Source organism: Enhydra lutris, unplaced genomic scaffold (genome assembly GCF_002288905.1).
Source record: "Enhydra lutris kenyoni isolate GAN:26980312 unplaced genomic scaffold, ASM228890v2 scaffoldscaffold2, whole genome shotgun sequence".
Lineage (NCBI taxonomy): Eukaryota > Metazoa > Chordata > Mammalia > Carnivora > Mustelidae > Enhydra > Enhydra lutris.
This window is the reverse complement of record NW_019154086.1, coordinates 6661249-6686222: the sequence shown is the minus strand read 5'-3', so window position 1 is coordinate 6686222 and position 24974 is coordinate 6661249. Positions and strand designations below refer to the sequence as shown.

The 24974-nt window shown below is 43.6% G+C and overlaps 1 protein-coding gene across 1 annotated transcript in view; it reads right to left on the bottom strand.

Moving 5' to 3' along the window:
- Positions 1-8653: 8653 nt before the first annotated feature.
- The window catches only part of LOC111148734 (chromosome unknown C3orf70 homolog), a 75865-nt gene continuing 59544 nt past the window's right edge, over positions 8654-24974 (bottom strand). Inside the window, exon 2 of the mRNA XM_022505530.1 lies at positions 8654-13773. Coding sequence (XP_022361238.1) covers positions 13217-13773 — 557 coding nt within the window. The 3' untranslated portion in view covers positions 8654-13216. The remainder of the gene's footprint in view (positions 13774-24974) is intronic.

Here is a 24974-nt window from a genome sequence, read left to right as displayed (position 1 = left end):
GTCACTATTTGCAGATGACATGATGTTACACATAGGATATCCTAAAGAATCCACCAAAAAACTGTTAGAACTAATAAATGAGTTCAGTAAATTTGCATGATACAAAATCAATATGCAGAAATCTGTGGCATTTCTATACACTAATAACCAAAAAACCCCAGAAATTAATAAACAAATCCTAGTTATAATTGCATTGAAAGGGGGCACCTGGGTGGCTCAGTCAGTTAAGCATCTGCCTTTGGCTCAGGTCATGTTCCCAGGGTCCTGGGATCAAGTCCCACATTGGGCTCACTGCTCAGAGGGGAGCCTGCTTCTCCCTCTGCCTGCCACTCCCCCTGCTTGTGCTCGCTCACTGTCTCACTCTCGCTCTCTCTCTGACAAATAAAATCTTTTAAAAGAAACAATAATTGCATTGAAAAGAGTGAAATGCTCAGAAATAAATTTAAGCAAGAGGTTAAAGACCTATACACTGAAAACTACAAGATACTGATGAAAGAAATTGAAGAAGACAATCTACAGATTCCATGTAATACCTATCAAAATACCAATGGCATACTCCACAGAACGAGGACAAATCATTCTAAAATTTTCATGGAACCACAAAAGATCCCAAATAGCCAAAGCAATCTTGAGAAAGAGTAAGTAAGAATACCAAAGCCAGAGATACTATACTCTCTGATTTCACACTATAGCACAAAGCTAGATTAATCAAAACAGTATGGCATTGGTACAAAAACAGATACACAAATAAATGGAATAGAACTGAGAGCTCAAAATAAACCCACATATATAGAGACAATAAATCTATGACAAAAGATCCAAAAGCATACAATGGAGAAAGGAGAAACTCTTTAATAAATGGTGCTGGGAAAACTGGCCAGCTACATGCAAAGGAATAAAACTAAACGACTATTTTACATAAAAGTAACTCAAAATAGATTGAACACTTGAATGTAACACCTGAAACCATAAAACTCCTACAAGAAAACATAGGCATAAACTCCTTGATATTGGTCTTAGTAATGTCTTTGTGGATCTTATGTCAAAGGCAAAGGAAACAAAAGCAAAAATAAACAAACGGGACTATATCAAACTAAAAAACTTTTGCACAGCAAAAGAAACCATCATCAAAACAAAAAGGCAACCTACCGAATGGAGAAGATATTTGTAAACCATATATCCAATAAGGGATCAATATCCAAAACATACAAGGAATTCATAGAACCCAACAACAGTAACAACAACAACAAAACTTGATTAAAAAATGGGCAGAGGGGGTGCCTGGTGGCTCAGTGGGTTAAGGCCTCTGCCTTCGACTCGGGTTGTGATCCCAGGGTCCTGATATCGAGCCCCGCATCGGGCTCTCTGCTTGGCGGGGAGCCTGCTTCCTCCTTTCTCTCTGCCTGCCTCTCTGCCTACTTGTGATCTCTGTCTGTCAAATAAATAGATGAAATCTTAAAAAAAAAATTGGGCAGAGGATCTGAATAGACATTTCTCCAAAGAGAACATACAAATGGACAATAAGCACATGAAAAGGTGCTTAATAGCACAAATTATTAGGAAAATGCAAATCAAAACCACAATGATATATCCCTTAACACCTACTGGAATTATCACAAAGGCAAGATATGACAACCGTCAGAGAGGATGTTGAGAAATGGGAACCCTTATACACTATTGGTGGGGATGTAGTGTAGCCAATACAGAAAAGAGCATGTTTATTCCTCAAAAAGTTAAGAATAGAACTACCATATGATCCAGCAATTCAACTTCTGGGTATTTATCTGAAGAATAAGAAAACACTAATTCAGAAAGTTATATGCACCCTTGTGTCCATTTCAGCATTGTTTACAATAACTAAGATATGGAAACAAATGAAGTATCCATTGATAGATGAATGGATAAAGAAGATGTGGTATATTTACAAAGTGGAATATTCAGCCATAAAAGGGGGCACCTGGGTGGCTCAGTCATTAAGCATCTGCCTTTGGCTCAGGGCATGATCCCAGGGTTCTGGGATCGAGTCCTGAGTCACGCTTCCTGCTCAGCAGGGACCCTGCTTCTCCCTCTCCCTTTGCCCTTCCCCCTCCACTTGTGCTGTTTTGCTGTCTCTCAAATAAATAAATAAAATCTTTAAAAAAAATGAGATCTTGACATTTACAACATGGATGGAACTTGTGGATCTTATGCTAAGCAAAATAAGTCAGAAAACGACAAGTACTGTATGATTTCACTCAAATATGGAACCTAAAAAAAAAAAAAACCAAACTCTCAGAAAAAAGACTAGTGGTTACCAGAGGGGAGAGGGGTTGAAAGGTGGGCAAAATGGCTAAAGGAGTCAAGTGTTTGGTGTTGGATGGTGGTGACCACTTTGTAAGGCACACAGACGAATTCTAAAGCTGTACACCCAAATGTAATTGTTTAAGGTAGATCAGGGATTTGAACTCAGAACTGTGACTCCAGAGCTGCTGATGCTCCCTGCCCAGATTACATATCAGGTTTCTCAATGAGCCTGAAATTAAAGCCAAAGGCACTTGATATTCTCAAAGCAAAATGTGGTGATGGCCCTTCTTCATTTTATAGTCTGAAGAAAAAAAGCTCTTGGTAATATCAGAACTTCTGTTCAAATCAGGGCTAGTAAACAACACGTGACTCTTCTTTAGCCCCCGTCTTGTTTAATCAGTCCTTCAGTTCTTTAACTTCTCATCCCTGTCACAGCACCACTGAATCAATTACAGCATCTTTATATTCAGGTCACGCCTTCCTAAGAGCACACTCTGGATTGGATTTGAAGAGCCCTCTTGTCTCACCTAAGGGTAGATGAGAAACAGACTCTTGAGTGTGGGGCAGCCCTGGGCACTGGGGATGTGGCAGGCTTGAGCGAGCCCCAACACCTGCCATCTGGAAGCCACCGTCCCTGTCCCTTCTCATGGCACAGAGCAGATATTCTCCTCTGCAGGGATGTCAGGTCCTGCTTCGAAAGCAGTCCCTTAGGGGCAAATATTTGTCCGGAAGTATTTCTAGACTCAGCAACAGCAGCGGTTCCACTGGCATCTCCATGGAGCTCACAGAGGGGAGCGGGGGAGCTCCCAGGATCAAGGAGCAGACTAGGAGCAGGCAGCTCTACGTGTCCCCCACTCACCCGTGTTGAGCTCCAGCTGCTTTGCTAGGCCCCATGCTCACCCCTTGGCTGTGACAGGTGGCAAAGGAAGGATCTGGGGAGAGTTTCCATAGACCCTGCAGGTACCATTTGGGAGGGCAGGTATCTGGTCTCGAGTCTCTTCTCATGCTGCCCCCCACCCCTAGGGGAGGAAGAGATGATCCTCTGAAAGGACATCAAGGACCTGATGGGAGAGGGGAGTGGATTCTGGTTGGTCAAAATACGGCAGTACCCATCACAGATTTGTTCCTGGAATAAGTATTTGAACGTTACTGTAGCCCACCTAAAAAACGGTTACTCTCAGCTCCCAGCTTCAGCTGAGTGCCCCCTGCTGACTGTGTTTGCCCCCTCCCACACATGGGGGGAGAGTCTCGCCCAGTTCTCCACAAATAGCAGAATGGACTGCTGGAAAGAGTGCTGGGTTGCCAATCAGGCCCCCACCACTGGCCCACATGAGAGCTGAGGAAGGCTGTCTGCTCTTCTGAAAAATAAAAATAAAGTGATCTGTTTCATCTATAAGCAAAGGTCCAAGTGATGGGTGGGAAGATGCCTTCCAAAGATAACATTGCCAACCAGAACCTTCAGCGGTGAGGGGGAGGGAAGGTGTTTGTGGACAAGGAAAGCCAACAGGGGGCCTCATCAATGATGAATGCTTTAGTGAATAAATAATTCAGAGCTTTGGGGATCCTTTTAGAAACAGTAAGTTTCCACTCAGCTCTGCCTGCTGAAGATGTTTTTCTTAAGGTGCATCTCCAGAATCAGATGCCTTTGATGTGCCTGAAGATTCAGGGAAGGCCTCTTGGTGTGTTGTCCTCTCGGCAGCCCACAGCCAACTCCAGCCCCTGGGGTGTCGGAGCACCCTTGAACTACCGGAGGGCAGAGATGGCCATCAGCTTTCATCCCAGGGGCCCCTCCTTCTGCCACCAGCCTCCTGCGCTGATACTCTAGGAAGTCTTGCACAGCGCCTGAAGGAAAATGGCAGTTTCACTCACCCTTTGTCCACACCTGGGGGGGGCGTTCCCGTCTGTCTCCATTGCTTGGAAGAATTGCGTTTTGTACACTCCCGTGACCTCCGTAATTCAGTGCTTAAAATGTAATAGGTATCACCACAGTTTCCTTAAAGTCACTTTTTTTATGGACAGAAATGTTCACAAACCCAATGCACACAGCTTGATTAATTGAGGACACCTGGAGAACCAGTACCCTTGAGGCCCCCTGAATTCTCTGTTCATCATACCCCCCAACTTAACCACCATCCTGACTTCCAGTAGCATAGTTTTGCTTGTTCTGAACTTTATAGAAATAAAGTACATTACGCACTCTTTTGGGAGTGGTTTCCTTCACTCTAATTCTGTTTGTGAGATTTATCTTTGTTATTCCTTCTCATTGGTGTATAGTAGTCCATTACCTGAATATACCATCATTTCTCCACTGTGTTGTCAATGGACACTTGACTGTTTCCAGTATGGGCCTACTGCCATTCTGCTTCCTGTCCTGCTGAACATACATATGCAGTTCTGTTGGGTAGGAGCTTAGGAGTGATCTTGCAGGGTCAAAGGATAGAGGTAATTGGCCCCTTTCTGAATATATGCCCGCCTGCACGCACGCATGTCTACAGTTTAGGCAGCGGACAGTGGGGTAAGAAAGACAGGACACGTGCATGCCAGCCCGGCACCGTCTCCTCCTGAGCTTGGCTTTTAGTGCACAAGCCCTGAAATCTGCCTCCTGCCCAGCCAGCGGGTAGGTGGTTAGCTCAGGAGCCGGACAGGACCGGCTAATGAAGCTGCTGGTGGGGCTGGGCCTTACCGAAACCAAGGCTCTTCTCCAAAACCAAGGAGCCCGGTAGCCCCCATTACCACCTGACATCTGTTCCCTCCAAACTCTGCACCACAGCCATCTCAAAGGTCAGGATTTGCTCCTAATCGTCTGCAGGGTGCCAAGCCCCAGGATTTCACAGTTTGCCCAACCAGCCTCTTCTCCCTAGAAGGGTATCTTCCCATCACCCTTCAACATTCCCACACTACACCGTCACCTCCAGCTGAAATGGTGATTCCTCCCTTCATCCTCCCCTTTGCTGACCTGTGACCCCATTATTCCCTTTCTGAGTGGCTGCGTCAGAGATAACATGGAGCCTGGTGAATTCCTGTTTGATTCAGGGAACACTGTAGCTCCAGGAACTCACAGCCTCTCCAACTCTTGGATATATTGATTATAGGATGAAAACTCTTTGGGGTAGAACTGACCCCTTTGGGAACCCTAGTAATCTAAAAGGACACCCAGTGAATTCCAGTTGGACCCACTGATCTTTTACTGACCTCTCAGTGACCTACGCAGAGATAAATATGGTTCCACATTTATCTAGGGCCTTGGGTTCCTTGGGAAACCCAAATCCCTCGTGTCCTCTCCATACACTCAGTGCAGTCCCTAAATCGTGCTAGAGTTAACTTTCATTCTTCTAGATTCCCAGGTTGGGCAGTCTGTGTGGATCCCTGTGCAAATCCCAGGCCTCAGCGAGCACCCCCTCCAGACACAGAGCAGTCCCCCAATGGGCCTTCCCAAGAGCTCCTGGACTGGGTGCCGCTTAGAGTGCTACTGTGGATACACGGCAATAGCTCTGCCAAGTCCCTCTATAGATGCGTGGATGTGCCCACCCTGCTCTGAATTTTGGAATCACAGCTCACACAGGCAGATTCTAAACATGAGAGCAGGATCTCAGCCCTCTATTGCATGGGGCCCTGCTCAAGCAGACTCCAGACATCCACGACCAGGAAATCAGAGTCAGGGTCTACACAGTCCCCTGAAGTAAACCGGTCCCAAGAGGCAAGTCCGTAACAGGTGATGACAGAAGGATATGCGATAATTAAGAAAGCCGTTGGCATCAAAGGCCCCACCCCAACAGGGCTGGGAAGGGGAGAAGGCAGAGGCAGCAGGTAACAAAAGTGCTATGATGGGAGGCCAATTGCCAACAGAGTTCTTAGATCCAGGACCCCACCCGAGCGCAAGGCAGTGTCTGAGGTCCCAGGCCAGACCCAGGTCCAGGTCAAGCCAAGCTGGGCACAAAGCCAGAGCGACTTAGCAACAAGGGCAACACCAGGGGGCTGAGCTGCGGCTCACGGACTCCTCCACCTAGCTCCAGGGCCAGTCCAGACAGAGGTGGGCCTGGGGGTGTGCAGTGGACCACTTCAGAGCCTCGGGTATGGGGAGGAGAGAGACAGGTGAGCGAGAGCAGAGGGAACAGGCCGAAGCAGGAGCAGAACAGGGTCTGACCGCACAGGCTCAGCAAGTGAGGCAGTCACAGCAGCTGGCTCTGGAACCTCAGCAGACGTGTGGAGCTCTGGCCCCGCGACTTACCTGCCACGTAGAACTCACTTACCTGCCTTTATCGCTGACTTTCCTATTGGTTGCATCAGCCAAATTTCCCGAAATTATCATTTCCTGCCTACCACACAGAGTTACGGGGTGTGGGGGACTGACATCTGGGAAAATGCTTGGTGACATCTCCATTCAGACGTTGCATTTGTTTGCTAGTTGATAGTGCCGCACGGTCTTCACCTCACGGCGACACTCCAGAGCTCTTTCTTGGGATAAATCATCTGGGGTCTTACACTAGGTGACACCGAGGGCTAAGGCATCCCACTGAAGCCCAGGCCCTCTGATCGCCCATCTCCAAATTCACATGCAGAGCTTCAGGCTGGGGATTGAGAAAGAGTAAGAAACAAATCCTCTCCTCTTTCTCCAACCCATGGGCACAGAACTTTCCATCCACGGTTGGAGGCCTGGAAAGGAGTCACTGCTGAGTGGAGGCTGGTTAGTTCAAGGACACACTTCCCAGTCCAGCCTTCAGTGTCGTCCTGCAGGTCCCTGAGCAGGTGTCACTGCGTGTCAGGCTCGTGGGCTCTCCACGTCCGCCCCCACACACCTTGCAAATGCTCCACCTGCACTCACTGGCCTAGGACTCATCATCTTCAAATTAACCCACCAGGTTTCTGAATATGAAGTAGTATCGATTCATTTTAGACAACTAGGAAAATTCAAAAAGGCGAATAGAAAAACACCAGTATCTGCCATGTTTGCTTTGTCTTGCTTTTCACTTCCACGGGTTCCCATGCCTGCTTGGTTTCTGCACAATTCCGTCTGACCTCGGATGCACACCTCCTTCAACCCTACTGTGCCAGGCCTGAGTCCCAAGGTCCTGCTCCACTCCCTTCAGTCAGCACAGAACGGGGTGGCACAGCGAGGGGTAAAGGCATTACCAGTTCGCAGTGATTGAATTGTAATGAGGACGAGATGCTAAATTAAAGTTTATTGCAGAATAAAAGTGTATGTAGTCAGCATTTGTAAGAGGCTACAATGAGATGCCTTCTAGAACTTGGCAGTACAATTATGTAGAGTTAAGTGAGTAAAATGCACACGCAGTAGATGAGATTAGCTGTCGGCAAGTCATTTTCAGACAAGTCATCTTTTGTGAAGGCAGAAACAGCTAGCCTAGAAAGCTAGTCAAGATGTGATTAAACATGGAAGAAGCCACAGCCTCATCAAAGCCCCGAAATATGTACAGCAAGCTGGGATGTGTGTGTGTGTGTGTGTGGTCTGTGTGGGGCACAGAAAAGGGGGAGAGGGGAAGGAAGTCTGTTGGTATTGCTCCAACACTGCCCGCCCGCGAGAGGCGTAAGGCCCCTGCCTGGGTGCAGGGGTGTGCTGGGTTACTGGCAGGACTGGCAGCCCCTGGGCTCTGCTCTGCTCCGCTCCCAGGGGCACCAGCAGCATCCTGGCTCAGTCTCCAGCTACCCTGGGAATGGGGGGGGGGGCACCAGAGGGAGCAACTCGGGCAAAGGGCCAGGAATGTGAGCTCTAGAGCCAAAGTAACTGGGTTCTGTTCTGACTCCTACTACCAACGAGCTGGGCCACTTGGGGCAAATATATTCACTCCTTGAGCACTTTCCCTGATTCGTGCAATGCGGGGCTGCACTCTCCCTCCCTCAGAGGACTGCCGTGAGGCTCACCTGTGGAAAGTGGTAAGGCTGGGCCGTAACTACTAATAGTAGTAACAACAGCATTATTATTGTTACCAATAAGTGAATGTATTTAGCCGTCCCTAGTGAGGTTATTCGCTGAAATCCAACCCCAGAAGCTGCTCTTTTCCAGGTGTGAATTAGCAAACTGAGCTTTTGGATTTGCCACGCGGAGGTCTGGACCCTGAGCCTTGGTGACAAAGCGACCGCACCCCTAGGACCTATGGTTAGAACTGTCTCACGCGCATGTGTAAACCAAATACAGAGCTGTGGCTTTGTGTGAAAGGAAGACTGTGGGGGGGTATATGTAAGTTTTACTAGTATACACCTGATGTAGCCAACAAAAAAGTCCTTGTTACAAAGTGTTCTGGGAGTGCGAGCAGGTCACTGGGAGCATATTACCGTTATGAGTAAGAATACTCGGCTGCGTGTCATCGTTTTTGTCCAATCTAAGTGTGACGATGATGTCAGCTGCGTGTTTCCTGGCACAGAGTAAGCACTCAATATACATGTTCCACATCTGACAAATGCGGGTTCTGTTTTTGTTTTGTTAAGTTCACAATGCAATATTTAAACAAGACAGAACCTCTCCAAAGGAGAAGGTGGGGGAGAGAATAGTCCGAACTCCAAAATATCAGATTTATGCTGGTACAAAAGAAAAAAATTACATTTATTTTTACAAGTAAGTATTTTCCTAAAGTATTATACATAAAGGAAAGTTGAGCTGTCTGTAGGAAAACAATATAATTTTAGGAAATTACAGAGTGGTCAACATTGTGCTTAAAACTTTAAAACAGGTGCAAAAAGTAGCACAGTAAGTGAATTTTGCAAGGTATGGACAGCCTTCAAAAGAGTATATGGATACAATGATACAGAAGCTCAATATTAAAGCCTCCAGTGGTGATGTGCTTTCAGACTTGTTCACACTAATAAGAGAGCTCGAGTAAGAGAGCACGGCTTCAGTCCCAAGAGAAGAACTCCAAGCACCAACAGAAACAAGGCCCTTCCGCACGCAGTACGGTCAACTCTCCATCCCCCAGAGTAATGAATGGGAGCAGAGAACATTTTTTAAAAGTAAAGAATTCCAAAATTAATTCTGAGAGGTGCCCTTATACTTGTGTTTGGAGGTGAGAAACACAGACACCCCTGGAATTTCCGGCAGGAGACAGCAAATACAACTCCCACTTCCTTCCCCTCTCCTCCTCAATGAGAGGAGACGCAAGCCTATGCTGTTCACTGGAAAAGCCTAGAATGCTCCTCAGTCTGGCTCCCACCTCCCGTGGGGAGGGGAGTAGGAAAGAAAAACTGTTAAAATGTTTCCCTCATGTGAAAAGCCAAAACATGTCAATACAAGTTTGCAAACAAGATGGAAAAATCAAGAGCTGACATATAAATATTAGTTTAACTTGTGCTTTTTTCCCCTTTGCCTTGTAGTATTTATACTGCCAAACATGTCTGGGTATTTTGACAACTTTCTAAAATAGGTGGTGTCCTGTTACCCAAATAGAGAGATTTGTGTAAAAGGAGTTTGTTATAATTAGTCCCAAAAGAACAGTTTCAAATAGGCCAGGAAGTGGACATTAAAAACTAAAACCACCACCCCTAAAATGGGATCAAACCCTAGATCAAACCCAAAAGGTACCTCAGGACAACCACTTCATGGTTTTGTTTGGGTTTGGGTGGTTTTATTTGGTTTGGTTTGGTTTGGTTTTGTATTATATAACCTTGAAGTACACAGTCTGCTTTTCCAGGAAAGCAACTGGTTTTTATCCAGGGTTTTCTCACATTCTTACTTCAAATCTTAGAAATTACAAGGTAAAAAAATACCGAGATTTGACAGTAAAGCCTTATTTGTTAATGTGCCAAAGAGGTGCAGCCACAAAAGTGACTGAGTTGGTTTGTCACTGCTCAGAAGAGTCATGGGCATATCTGGACCTTGAAAATTCTAAAATAAATGTTGGTTCAGTAAGAAAGCTCAATTCCATACCGCACTTACCATGCATCTTCGACCTAACAGCTTTTACACCAACTTGCAGTAAGTGGGAATGGAGCTGGGTTTCCATCAAGCGCCCCAAAAGCAGCTTCTCCATCCATACAGCCCAACCCTTTGTTCCAAGTGAGCAAACTACCAGGTTCATGTTAAAAAGTTTTCATACCTGTCAATGTATAAGTATCAAACCAAAAGACTACATGACATGACTGTGTCTGACGTCTATAATACACATTACAGTCTAAACATTTTCTAAAGTGCCTATAAATATGCTTATACAAATGAACAATATAATATCAGGTTCACAGAGAAATTCTTTTATATAATATATAACAGATAGGCCTAGAATTTAGTTGTAAATACACATTTTTATACCCTTATCAGTTGTTTTTTGGAATGCAAGCATAAAGAAACAATTCTGGTTCAATCATATATGATTTTCAGAGAATTATTAACAGTGCTAGGACACAGAAATTCTTGCTTGTGCTTGTGTAGAAAAGGCTATTTTGAGATCCAGGAGCATCTGATATTTAGAATCCAATGGAATATCTCCAATTCTATAAAATAGTAGCAAGTGAAGCTTTGTGAGTTTTTAATTATAAAGAGATTGTGCAAATATTTAAAGTGATTATCAACCATTATTAAATCCAAAAATTCCATTAAAATCGTGGGTAATTTGAATGGCAGTTCAGGAGTTTAAAAAACAGGAACCTAGGCAAAAGTCGTAGATATTACCCATAAAGGCCCCAACCCTGCCCCAGCCAGCTTCAGAAATGTGGCCCTGTGACCACATATTTCCATGGCTTTGGAGACCTGGTGGTTGACTGCAATCAGTCTAATGAACAGGAATGTGGGTCCCAAATTGAGAACTGAGAGGAGCGGTGTTGAGGAAGAAGACCCTGCATGTGCCCACACGGGGGCTCCAGTGAGCTCACCCACGGGGCAGGCACACACAGTGGCTGGCCACACCGCTAGGCTCCCAGGACTGGGTCTGGATGCCCTCCTCCAGCAGGCGACTCCACCAGGGGCAGCCCTGAGAACCGCGGGGAGACTCCCCGGAGGTCTGTCCCTAAGCCACCTGGGCTGGAGAAGCTGCTCTCCACGCCCGCCTCCACCTGCCCTCTCCTGTACCCTGCTGTTCCTGCAGCTCCTCTCACCACCTTCCTGGTCTGTCTTGTTGAGTCTCTACATTTCAGTAAGTGGGAACCGTATATTGCATTCTCATCTAGCATAGGAATTTTCAACTAACACTGTTTTCAAAGGAATACGCGTGCTCTGCTTTCTAATCCCTAGGGACGTTCTGGGCACCTAAGCCTACCGAAGTGTTCTAGCCAGTCACGTGAACGACACATACAGCTAAGAAAGCAGACTCTGCCTAGAGTGATTTGTGAAGGATGCCAAATGAAGCCTTCAGAGAAGAACACAACAGGCCTCTTCTTATTTCTTAAAATACACACTCATGTGACACAGAAGAGATGTGCCAAAATGCGAACGGAGCACAAGATAATGCTCCACGAGCATGCTCATGGTTAGGATAGGAGAAGTATTTCTGTCTCTCCGCCAAGGATAGTTCTGGTTTCATTAGGGCCATATTTTAAACTTCCTGGATTCTTAACTATGCTTTACAGAAAGCAGATCTGAAGAAATGGCAGATAAGCAACTCACACAAAAACACCTTGTATAAATGGAAATTAGGAGAATTCTGAAGAGAGCTAAATAAGAAAGAATTATTTACTATTTTGTGTGTGTGAGAAAAGAGAACATGTACAACAGACTATGACTATTACTATAGTAAAGTGAATGAATATCACACAAAATATTTTCTCCTGACTTAGCAGCAAACTATTTCAACTGCTTTTGCATTTGCATAAAAAAACCCATGCATCATACTGAATTCTAATCCATTTCTCACCTAAACCATTCTAATGCTTCATACAACCAAATGAAGCAGAATTAATCAAACCTATTAGATTCATTCCTAATCCCTAAAGGGCTGCTGTCTTTAGCATTTCCATGCTAACTAAAACTATTACTGGTTTTTTTTTTCTTAAGACGTCAGATGTGGCTGCCTCCTAAGTATAATACCTATATAACTTCCTAAAAGTTTTCCCCGGATTTGAAGAACAATTAAGAAAAACAGGGAAACGTTGAGGAACCCACCCAAGGGGCCAGTTCGAATACTGCAACACGTTCCCCAGCTGCAAGCCTAGCACCTCCCTCCTTCCCCTGGGTTCCCAGAGCGCTCTGGGCACTGTGACCCGCATGCGTTGGCACAGTGCTCCACTGGACCATGGACCCCTCACTGCCAGGAGTCAGGTCTGGTTCAGGCTGCAGCCCCACGCCGCGGGGCAGAGGCAGCAGGCAGAGCGCGGGCACCCGGCTAAAGCTGGACTGAACATGAAACTGAAGGTGTCAGCTCTTGTCAGTGAAGGTCTGGCTCCACCCCAGGTCACACACGGAACGCAGACACTAGCCACAACTGGGGTTGAGTGAGGGTCTCCAGGAGCCTCCAGCGGTAAGCAGAGGCAACACAGGCCCAGGCCCGTGCAGGTGGTGGGAGAAGGGAAAAGGGACAGAATGGCATCTGCCAGTGCACACTCTGTTGCCCTCTCAGGAGCTGATTCCCATTTGAGACCGGCAGGGTGTGGGTGCCTGTGGGCACACCGGAAGGAATGCCAAGAGGGGCGGGTGTGTGTGTGAAGAACTCGCCCCTTCACTGCCTCCTTCACTCAGGGTGGCTCCTCAACCTGATCCATGACCCTCTGTGACCATCACTGCATCGCTTTCAAAGTTCCCAGTGAAATTAAGGCTGGGTCACAATTCATGACACCAGATGCTACATAGAAAATAAGTCTAGATACAAAAGAAAACCATTTATAAGAAAAGGAATGTCTTAGTTATCAGACTAACATAAGAGTGATGCTAATCAGCAGACCAGTGAGCTGCTACGGCTGTTAGAGGGGCAGAAAACACCAGCTGCAGGGGAGAAAGGATCCATCGGACAGAACTGCAGACGCTCAGCGCGATCAGAGGCGGTGGCTCCTGCCTGGGCTCTCACACGGTGGTTTCTATTGTCTCAATCACTTCCAGATCGGACTGTGAAGGGGAGAGAAGGGTGCACTCATCTGGCTCCCAGCTGCTCTCGGGACTGTAATCTTCCTCGGAACTCAGTTCTGCTCCTTCCTCCGTGTCCTCATCACACGATTCCACGTAGTGAGCCCCGATCGCATTGATCCCGGAGTCCTCAGAACTTGAGGGAGAAGAGCAGTGATCTATTTTAGGGGTACTGCTCTCTCTTGAAATTAAGGCATCGTGTGCAGAGACCTCCTCGGGACTCATTTTGTGGGAATGCGGCGCTGGCTGCTTCTGCACATAACACATCTTCCCATTAATGCATTTAACCTGATAGTTGTCGATAAAGAGGTCTGAGATCATACAGTACCTTGGTGAATCAGGGGGGAGGGGCGGCTGGAAGACGGATGCAAATTTCAGAAAGTGTTCAGTGAGTGACACCGAGATCTGAATGGTGTTTGTGGGTTCCCGAGGCTTCGCAGGAATCTCCGTGCTCGGAAGCTGCTCCACAGGAGTCATGGGCTGATACACGTATTTGCCTGAGGGGAACACCAAAAAGGTGGTTGAAATCAAAGAATATGACACAAGCTACATTAATGTAGCCATAATGGTTTCTTTCCGAGGATCAGATATTTTAAAAAATATTTCACCATCAAAAGAAACCAGTAATAGAATCATTCAACATTGTTATAATCAATGAAAAATACATAATTTTTCATTGATTATGGTACATAATAACATCATGGTATTTTCATCTAAGAAACTCAACACTCTACAAATTTTAACTTATATTTATGTCTTTCTAATACCTCTGAGGTGGGTATATACTAAAATCCTTACTTTATAGACAATTTTAAATCTTTTACCCTTGCACTATAACACCGAATGCTCACGATATAGTACAGTAAAAACATGCTGTAAAGGGGTGCCTGGATGGCTCAGTCATTAAGCAACTGTCTTCAGCTCGGAGCCCTGGGATCGAGACCCCACCAGACTCCCTGCTTGTTGGGAAGCCTGATTTTTCCTCTCCCACTCCCCCTGCTTGTGTTCCGTCTCTCTCTGTCAAATAAATAAATAAAATCTAAACAAAACAGAACAAAATGCTGTAAAGTTGTAGACTATAAAATCCTAATTCCATTCTATCTTTAATAATTATTAATTTGTTATTAAATACTTGAATTTAATATTAGATATTTAATATTATTAAATATTAAATACAATTATTAATACATGTGGTAATATATATATTTTAAAACTAGAGGAATGTATACCAATTTATTATCAAGATTACAGAAGACTTACACATTTTAGGTTTCTATGTTTTCGTGAGAATACATATACACACACAGATGTATGTAATGGCCTGGAGGGTTGTCCTAGCCATCAGTAATGGCTGGGGTAAGATAATGAGGCATGGAATGATCTCTTTCAAGACCCAGTTCATCGGTGGCCCAGTTAGAAGAAGTTCTCCCTGGCCCCAACTCCACTTGGCAACCCAAGCCAAGTAGAAGCAAGGGTACAGGTGATATAAGGGGTGACCTACTGGGCATTTCCAGGAAACCAAGAAGCTTATCTACAAAATTTCTGCTCTGAGCAGTGTGTCACATAGCTCACTGTGGAAGTGAGACCTAAACAGATCTGTTCCTAATGTGTCTCTCTCTTTGTTCTCTTTGACTTCACTCAACACTCTGCAAAGCCTCTCAGGTACCAAGTGCTAAGGAAATTGAGACAGAGATGAGTCTGTATATCTAAAATGATTTCAAAATAGAAATCTGGGTGTTAAAAAAAAACAGAACAAAACCCTGAAAAACTGAGAGAAAACAGCCACAATGGTAGACACCATTTTGGGTTTTCCTAATAGAGTTGATTATCAATCAGTTCATACTGTACCTTCTGCATATTTCTGATGGCATGTTTTAACTAGCATTATTGCCATTTTAGACCACCTAAGTTTCAACAGCATCCCTGACCTCTGGTAGCACCTCCTCCACAGGCATGACAATCAAAACCGTCACCAGACATTATCATAGAGTCCCGGGGGTCAGAATCGTCCCGCTGAGAACTACTGATCTCTGGTATCCTCATGAGTGTCTCTTTGCAAGCTACTCGCTCACCGCACATGACACCTGCTCCTGTTTATTTCTTGGTCAGACTGGAAATTCTAGGACAGAAATGACATTTGTAAGGAAAACTACTTTAGACTTTTTAACAATTTATTTAGGCCATGGGAGAACAGCAATTTCAGACCAGAAATGTGAGCAGCAAACTAGGCCACAAATAGTGCAACATCAGTAATCTATTAAGATCGATTAGCCTGCCTATATTTTTTACTTCTGTTCCCGGACTACTGTACAAAAATGTACAAAAATGTAGGCTTAGTTGTTATAATTTCATTGTAACTAAATTACTCTAAAATATATTCAGCTTCATTCTGGAGTAACACATGGGAAAGGTACATTTAAAACTGTTAAACCTTTGGATTCCTAGGTCTGCTTTGAAGCCTGGACATATATATCATGCAAACCTTACACCGTCTGATAAAAATACAAGTAAGAAGAACCCATAACACCTGCCTGGGGAACTATGTTTCAAATATGACAGGTATCTTTATTTCTTCCTTAGCTATGAAGACAGTATGGTATTACTACTTATCAGGGAAAGTTCAAATCAGTAAGACTAATTAATAATTTGGTACAGTAGGACCTCCACATCCAAGCATCGTGGCAATGTCAGCTGAAGGGGTAAAGATGGCAGAGCTTCAAGCCTCCCCTCCAATCCTCCAGCCTCAAGACCAGAGAAAGACAAGTCTGGCAAGGGCAGAGAAGAAACTACTCGCAGAACCTAGGGAGCTGTTCCCCTTATGTTCACAAAACGGTGAATAGAACATCTGGAATGGAGGTTGGTCTCTTCTGTTCCTGGCTGGTGGACTGGGGTTACTGAGTTCGGGAGGCTGTGAATGGCAGGCACTCAAGAAATGCCTGATGTAGGGTGCTGAGTAAGTTCATTTGGGCCCAAGTGAACTCTAGAAGTTCCTAGAAATTCGTCCTCAGACTCACAGGGTTCAGGACTTTATTTAGTCCAAAGGAGGGACTCCATGAAGCCTGACTTTGGGACTTCTGTAACCACCCTGCCTTCCCCCCTCCTTCCGATCCCTCCCCACCCCCGCACTGAGTCCCAGCCCTACCCTCGTCTTTCTTTTCCTCCTTTGTGCTTCTTTAAAAATCCTTTTCTCTTTCTCTTCGTCACAGCTCTTCTACCTCTTTCTCTAGTCCTGCCTTCTCCAAAGCTCTGTTTTTATTCCTTGAAGTGTGGTAAAAGAAAGAGAAATGCAGCTGGGAGACCAAGATGTGCAGAATACTGAATTCCAGATTCCATCTGCTTCTACATGTTAAATCTACTAAAGGTGCTTACTTCGAGCTAAAGTGCCAGCCCATTATCTGGTGATATGGGGATACGGATGCAAAGAGGAAGGCACAGAAGAAATTAATAGTAAAGACGGCCAGATGAGAAACTAAGTTTAGTAAACATCTTTCAAACATCAACTAGTTATGGGGCACCTGGGTGGCTCAGTGGGTTAAAGCCTCTGCCTTCAGCTCAGGTCATGATCCTGGGGTCCTGGGATCAAGCCCTGCTTCGGGCTCTCTGCTCAGCAGGGAGCCTGCTTCTTCCTCTCTCTCTGCTTGTCTCTCTGCCTACTTGTGATCTCTGTCTGTCAAATAAATAAAATCTTTAAAAAAAATCAACTAGTTATAATACTGTATTGTTTGATTTTCTTATAGCACATACTTAACAGGAGAAAACAAACTTGTATCAAGGATTTAGTTTTGTAAAGAGTCCAGAAGGGTTTGTACTTGCCTCCACTCCCCAGTAACTTCTGCCCTGTGGTATATTACACTGTGAGTCTATGTTTGTAATGGTAGCCTTGAAGCATCACAAGATGCTGAATTATCAGAGAAATTCAATTATGTCTGCTGTAATGTACTTACTAAGGGAATAAAACAAACTAACACACCGCAATAGCAAGGACTGAAACAAAAGGGGTTTCCTGGCCACTTAGCCCCAAAATTCAATAATCACTATACTCTCTTTTCCGAACAGTCTTTTTAATTAAGAGTTTACTATATTATTTAAAGAAATAAGCAGATGAGAACTTTTAAAACTTGAATCTCTAAAAGGAAAAGATATTCAGAGGGAGACAGAGCTTGCAGAATACAAAGTAGAGAGAGTAAAAGAAAAAAACGAGATATAATCCAGCAATTCCACTTCTGGGTATATACCCCAAAATAGGAAAGCAAGGTCTGAAAGAGAGTAGCTGCATAACCATGTTCATCGCAAGCGTCATTCACATTAGCCAAAAGGTGAAAGCAACCCACTGCCTGTCGGCAGATCAATGGAAAAACAAGGCGTGGAATATGCAATAACTATTATCCAGCCTTACAGAGGAAGGAAATCCATGCTACACCATGCATGAACCTTGAAGACATTATGCTAAGTGAAGTAAGCCAGTCACAAAAAGACAAATACTGTATGAGATCACCTACATGAGCCACTTAGGTTAGTCAGATTCATATAGGAAGAAAACAGAGTAGTGACTACCCGGGGCCAGTAGATAAGACAGAACAGGGAGCTATTTAATGGGTACCGAGTTCCAGTTCAGCAGGATAGAGAGAGTCCTGGAGATGGATGGTGGTGATGTTTGTACGACAATATGAACATAGTTGATACCATTGAACTATACACTTGAAAGTAGTTATGATGGTAAATTTTGTGTGTATTCTACCACAATTTTTAATACTAAAAAAATATGTATAATTCACTACATTAACAGACGGGAAGGGAAACTCCATATGATTCAGAATATACCAAAAAATTCTTACAACTCAATAACAGAAAACAAGCAGCCCAATTTTAAAAAGGACGAAGGCTGAGTTGCCTGGGTGTCTCAGTTGGTTGGGCCTCTCTTGATTTCAGCTCAGGTTCATGACCTTGGGGTCATGAGGTCATGATCTTGGGGTGGTGAGATCGAGCCCCACATTGGGTTTCCCAATCAGCAGGGAGTCTGTTTGGGATTCTCTCTCTCCCTCCCCCTACTCTCATGCTCTTGTGCAGCTCTCTCTGGGATAAATAAATCTTTAAAAAAAGAGAAAAAAAAAAAAGAGTGAGGCTATACAAGGGCAATGCCAAGAATCCCTGTAGTGATAGAAATGTTCTGTAATGTGACTACATCACTATCAGTATCTTGGGTTATGATAATGAACTACAGTTTTGCAACTATAGTTGTCACTGGAAAGCATGTAAAGGATACATGGAATCTCTGTGTTTTTCATAAAACTACATGTGAATCTATAATTATTTTCAAAATAAAAAATATAACTTAAAAATCCCCATAGAAGTGATGTACCTTTTTCAATGCATTTGATCAGTAGGTAAAATGCTGCTGATCTCATTACAGATGATGGTAACTTTGAACACTTGTTTAATGTGGTGTCTGTCTAGGTTTCTCCACTGAAAGTTAGCATTTTCCCTTTATATCTTACATATCTGGTGAAGGGATAACCCTGAGACTGTACAAATATCCCATTTGTCCCCTTACTGTCATCTACTAACTTTAGCATGTCCAGGGGGATTTGGTCTGTAATGATCACTACTGTGGTGTTTGCCCAACAGTTATTTCCTATTTCCATCATTACTTCTACATTTATTAATTAGAATTCTATTTAAGTAAGAGCTGTTCATTCTCTTCATTTATTTTTCCAATTACTTAAATTAAGCATGATTCACTATTTTGTTCTATGGACTGTAATCCATTACTATCATTATTTACTTTGCTGCTCAAATATCCCATATTTAACTCTGGGAGCTCCTTCAAGTTAGCACCTGTGTCCTCTCAACGTGCCCCCAACCTTTTTTGGAGCAGTCAGTGCTTTCTGGTACCATAAGAGGTTAATGGCTTATCATGTACTTCCCTGCCCCAGTGCAGGAATCAGCCATTTCTCCAAGGAGCCCTAGAGTTCCTTTTTTTAAGAAATTAAACACACTTTTTTCTTTCTTTCTCTCTTTCTTCCTTTCTCTCTCTCTCTCTTTCTTTCTCTCAGATTTTATTTATTTGACAGAAAGAGTACAAGCAGGTGGAGCAGCATAGGGAGAGAGAGAAGCAGGCTCCCCACTGAGCAGGGACACTGACTGGGGCCAATCCCAGGACTCTGAAATTATGACCTGAGCTGAAGGCAGACACTTAACTGAATGAGCCACCCAGGTATCCCCTAAATACATTCTTAAGCTTATTGCCAAAATATTTTTGGGAAGCAGGCTTAGCTTGCTAGTGACTCGTTCACTCACTAAATTCATCCATAAGAAAGTGAATATTAAACCTCATTACAGTACTTAATTCCCATTTAAAAATAATATAACAAATAAAAACAAATGTCACAAACCCATCAATTTATCTGGAATCTTTTTCAAGGGAGCTGAAACAATTTTCTCAATAATGAAACTGACTATACAACACCAAGATCACAAAAACCAACTGTGATCCATAAGTGAAAAATAAATTTCAGGGGTGCCTGGGTGGCTTAGATGGTTAAGCATCTGCCTTTGGCTCAGGTCACGATCTTGGGGTACTGGGATCAAGCCCCTTGTCCAGCTCCTTGCTCAGTGGGAAGCCTGCTTCTCCCTCTCCCTGTGCTGCTCCCCCTGCTTGTACTCTGACAAATAAATAAAATCTTTAAAAAAAAATAAAAAGAAATTTCATACATCTTATTTCTTTTTAGGGAACCTGGTTCAACACTTTCAGCTCTTTCTCAACTAAAGGTTGATCAAAACCATTAGATAAGTAACTTCCACTATTCTTTTGGAGTCTGAGTTCTTAACTATCCCGATTGTTCTTCCCCTTTGGTGTTTAGCAGTAACGTGTAGTATATACTTTTTAACAATGCCGGATGAGACACTAAAAAAGACTTATGTTTTCATCTTGGTTCTTTGGTTAAGAAAAAAAAGGAAGAAGAAACAGAAGACTTAATTACTTTTCTCAAGCTCATGTAACACAACAGAAGTCTGTTCTAGGACCCAAGCCTTGTGCCGCATGTGTTTTTATGAGGATACTCATTCCTTCATTAATATGGTTAACTTCAGCTAATATTCCAATTTGGAACATAGTATAAACACAGAGCAGATATATTTCCTTGAAGGGATTTTTTTTTTTTTTTTTTTTTTTGGTTTTAGAGCACAAAGGGGAAAAGAAGACCCAAATAAATGTAAAAAATAATTTATATGCCCTGTTAAGCTATTGTACGCACTCTACAAACTTCTTTTTTTTTTTTAAGTTGTGCATTTGATTCTTAAAAAAGATCCTCTGGGAGGGAAATGAGCTTTTTGCTTTTACAGATAGTATTTAGGACTATTAAGTATGTGTCCCCTTGACACATGAAGAACTTTGCTCTCGGGGAATGCAAAGTAATTTTAAAATTAGCCTAAGCAAAATATAATTAGAAAGGTAAAATACTGAAAAAGAAAAAAATGAGTGGCCTAAGGGAAACTGCATCCACAGTTCAGTTCTCTGATTTTATATAGTGAATCACAATTATGTTTATTTTATTCCCAAGGGCATTCATTATACTGAAAATAATGTTAAATATCCTTATTCAGCTATTTCTGCAATATGCATTATTTACTAAGTTGAGAAGCATACCACAAACTAAAAACAAAAGAACATATTTACTACATAAATATATATATAATATGTTTATATATAAAATATATCTTTTACTATAACCAGTATTTTTTGTGGCCTTATCTGGCACCCTGCCCCACTGGCAGTCAATATGCCACTTCATTCTAGGAGAACATTAAAGTTTATATACTGCCCAATATGTTAAAGTCCCCAGTCACAACTTTATGCAAGATCGTAGTTTCTTCATTTTTCAAACCGGATAATCTTTAGTGCAGGGGAACACATTAATGTAAAGCAAAACCCTAGTGAGCCAGAATACCAGAAGCATGGGTTGTTTACTTATTTAACAAGCATTTATTGAAAATCCACCATATTTATGCTATTCTATCAGATGCTACGGGGAAACAAATAAAACACGCAGTCAAGCTTCAAGGAGCTTCCAGTCAAATTAGGGGTAGAAGAAAACAAAGCACAATTAAGTCAAGAACTGAGTAACTAAAAGAATACATAACAAGGGCATTCAGCAAGCAGCAGAATGGGATTCCAGGTTTCCCTGAAGGATTTCACCAGACTAAGAAAGGACACGAACCCAGGGAGCAGCACAGACCTGCTCCAGACCTGCCGGAAGGGTCAGCAGGCACTGGAGGTTCAGAGGGCTGACCGAGAGAGCAAAGGACAGTAAAGTCTGTGAGGAAGATGGAGGGCGGATGGGGCTCAGAATGCGGGGCCAGAGCTCGTGTTTCGGTGCCTGGCGAAGCACTGAGGATCGCTGAGGACATGAGTAACCACGATAAACGGAGGACCTTAAAGAAATTCGGTCCGGCAAAGATGCACAAACCAGACTGAAGAGAGAGGAGATGAGGGTTTAGAGGAGGCTGTCGTGGATTTTCACGCGTGATATTCTGATCTAAAGTCACACGGCTTGGGAAAGTAAGGAACACAGAAGACACTCTAGAAGATGACGGATCCTGGGGCTTAAGAGCAAGGACTGGGGAATCAAATGCATCTGGGTATGAATCCTGACTCTGGGGCTTATTAGCTGCTTGACCTTCATGAGACTGTCAACCTCCCATGTTTCCCATTTCCTCAGTGTAAAAGTAGTTAGTAATATCTACTTTTTAAAAGCTTTACCTCAGTGTCTGGCACACTGTAAACCTTCTATTACTGGTGTTATTTACAGAAGGCTGTAAGGGGCTGCCTACCAGTCTCCAAGCCACTCTAGGCTTTACAGATTGCCATGTGGCCCAGCCCTGCCAAGCCCATGACCACCCTCACCCTCTAGAATGCCCCAAATATACCCAGTTTCTTGATTCAGCTTAGCCTGTAAACTTCTCTCCGACCACAGCTCTCTGCCAGCCTGCCTTCATTCCCTAGCTCCCAGACCCTACAATTCACTTTTACATCTGCTGTCACTCCTCCTCAAACTAACATGTAATGAGCTTCACTTGGGTGCCTGGCCTTAAATTAGGGACATGGAGTTAAAATAGCCAGAAGACTGACTGCAACCCTGCTCTTATGGAAGGGATATATCTATTTGAACAAATAATCACCCCAAAAGATATGTAATGGCAAACCATAAAAAGTGACAGGCATAAAGCAATAGAAAATGCAAAATCAGTGATTCAAAATCACATGTGGGATATGTGATCTGGACCATGGGAGGGTGGGGGTGGTGTCAGGCAAGACATCCTTGAGAAAATGACTGAATGGGGTACATGTCACCTTAGGAATAAGTGGGAGTCACCAGGCAAAGACGGCAAATGGGCAGAATGGCTGGCGCAGGATGAGTAAGAGGGAGAATGGTTAGAGAAGAAGGCCATGGAGGCCAGACCATGCAGGCACTAGAGGCCATGTCAAGACTGGGGATCTTCCCTTGCAGAGTAGAAGGGCGCTGCGCAGTTTTAAGGGGAGAGTAACATGACCAGCTTGGCCTTTCTGCTTGCTTCTGTTATAAATAAAATCTTTAAAAAAAACCCAAAAACGGAGAAGCTGTTTGCCACATTTATCATTTTACAGAGCAACCGGTCTGAACAGAGTTCTAATGAAGGCTCTGTACTTTTTTTTTTTTTTTTTTAAGATTTTATTTATTTATTTGACAGAGATCACAAGTAGGCAGAAAGGCAGGCAGAGAGAGACGGGGAAGCTGGCTCCCCGCAGAGCAGAGAGCCCAGTGCGGGGCTTGATCCCAGGACCCTGAGATCATGACCTGAGCTGAAGGCAGAGGCTTAACCCACTGAGCCACCCAGGCGCCCCTGTCTCCGTATTTTTTTAAACCATGTTTATTTCTACCTGAAGCCAACCCCTCCGGTTTAAGGGACAGAGAGAAGCAAGAAACTTCTGAGTATTTTAACAAATAGCCTACCAGTGAGCAACAAGAGGGAAACAGAAGTGTAAAACACACCCCCCTCCTATAATCCAGGTGGGTCACACACACACATCCAAAAACAGCACAAGAGGAAAGGTTAAGTATCCAGTTGTGAGGTACACACTATATCCAGTGTAGGAGCTCGGAAAAAGGTGAGGGCTGGGCCTGGAAAATATAGGGTGTAAACTGAAGAGGAGCTAGGACTTGGACAAAAGAAAGTGGCATGCCTTGTGCAAAAATCCAGAGGTGGAAAAAATGTGGGTTACTGCAGAGGACAGCAGGGTGACCAGCCTGACTGTAGCAGAGGGCTCTCCTATGACCAAGAGATAATCTAGGAAGAGAGCAAGACCCTCCTCCCGCCTTATTAGGCTAGACCCGACAGAGCCACTCTGCTGAGTCAGCTGGCACAATGGAACTCCTTGAATTTGTAGACACAGACGATTCCGGTGGGGAAAGAGCCCTTCTGGGCCAGAAAGTTCAGAAACATCGGAATAGGTAAGTCTGGCTAAAAGAGCCCACTGTTAAAATAAAAAAGGTCAGAGAATGAGAACTCTCAGGTTTCCATTTCCTTTCAGCTGGCCAAACAAAGGTTTCATATGCAAGAGCAGTATGTCTACCTCCTTCCACTTAATCTGAAGTCCTACTAACCACTCAAAGGGGCTCTGTAGGGCTGGTCTTAACAGAGTCAAGTTGGTTAGAAAAGGGAGAGCTAAGGGAGAGCTGAAGGAGTCTTCTCCAAGGATAGGTTGGTCACTGATGGTGAGACGAAGCATGAAAACAGTATGTTCAGAAAGAAATAGGTGGCGGCTGACAGAGCACACAGAGACTCAACCCATATGTATTAAGTGTCTGTACTTTGAAGTGCAAGAAAACACCAAGAAGCCTGATGGAGGGAAAGAGGAATTAATGGGGAAAATGGCTGATTATGGATCATTACAAAGTAAGAAAAGCTATATGAATACTATCCTTTTTTACTTAAAGGTGGATGATAAGGAGAAGATGAAGAAGAAGATGATGATGATGATAACATAATAATAACAGTCATGACCTCTGATTTCTTTTAGAACAAGACTTGACCTTATGGGCATTTTATGGGGCCGTCTTAGCCTCCTACCTTTCTCTGCAAAAATCACTAGAATATGGGCTGAGTTACCCAGGCCATGAACTGGGCAGCAGATTTCTAAAACTGCAGTTAGAAAAAATTTGAGAAGGAAGAAATTTTCCCTAAGGGAAGCAGCAAAAGCGGAGATCTAGAACATGATGACCCTGGTGCGGTTTTCTACCTTACCACTAGTATAAGCTATATAGTTCTCCAGATGCCAAGTAAGTTATTAGCAGCCACTAATTCAAAGGACAGATATTCCCAACAAACTAAAGCTAAGGGAAACAGTCTAAGGCATCTGTCACATATATCTATTGATCTGGGGATGAAAAGTTGAGAAATTCATGAGAAAGTGATGTTAACCAGTCAAGCTGATTTAAGAAAAATAAGATCTTGAAACTAAGATCGTGAAACGTGAAGTCTCTGCTTAGCAAAGGAGCTCAGTAGGGACTCAGCAGACTAAATTTTTAAAAATGCATCTTTGTTAAAGGTTATTTTTGTAGAGAATATGTCTATGCATATTCAAAACCCTCATTTTCAAATTTATACAAGCCAATATGGCATTCTAGAACTTTTTTTATTAATCAATTACAACAATGAAACA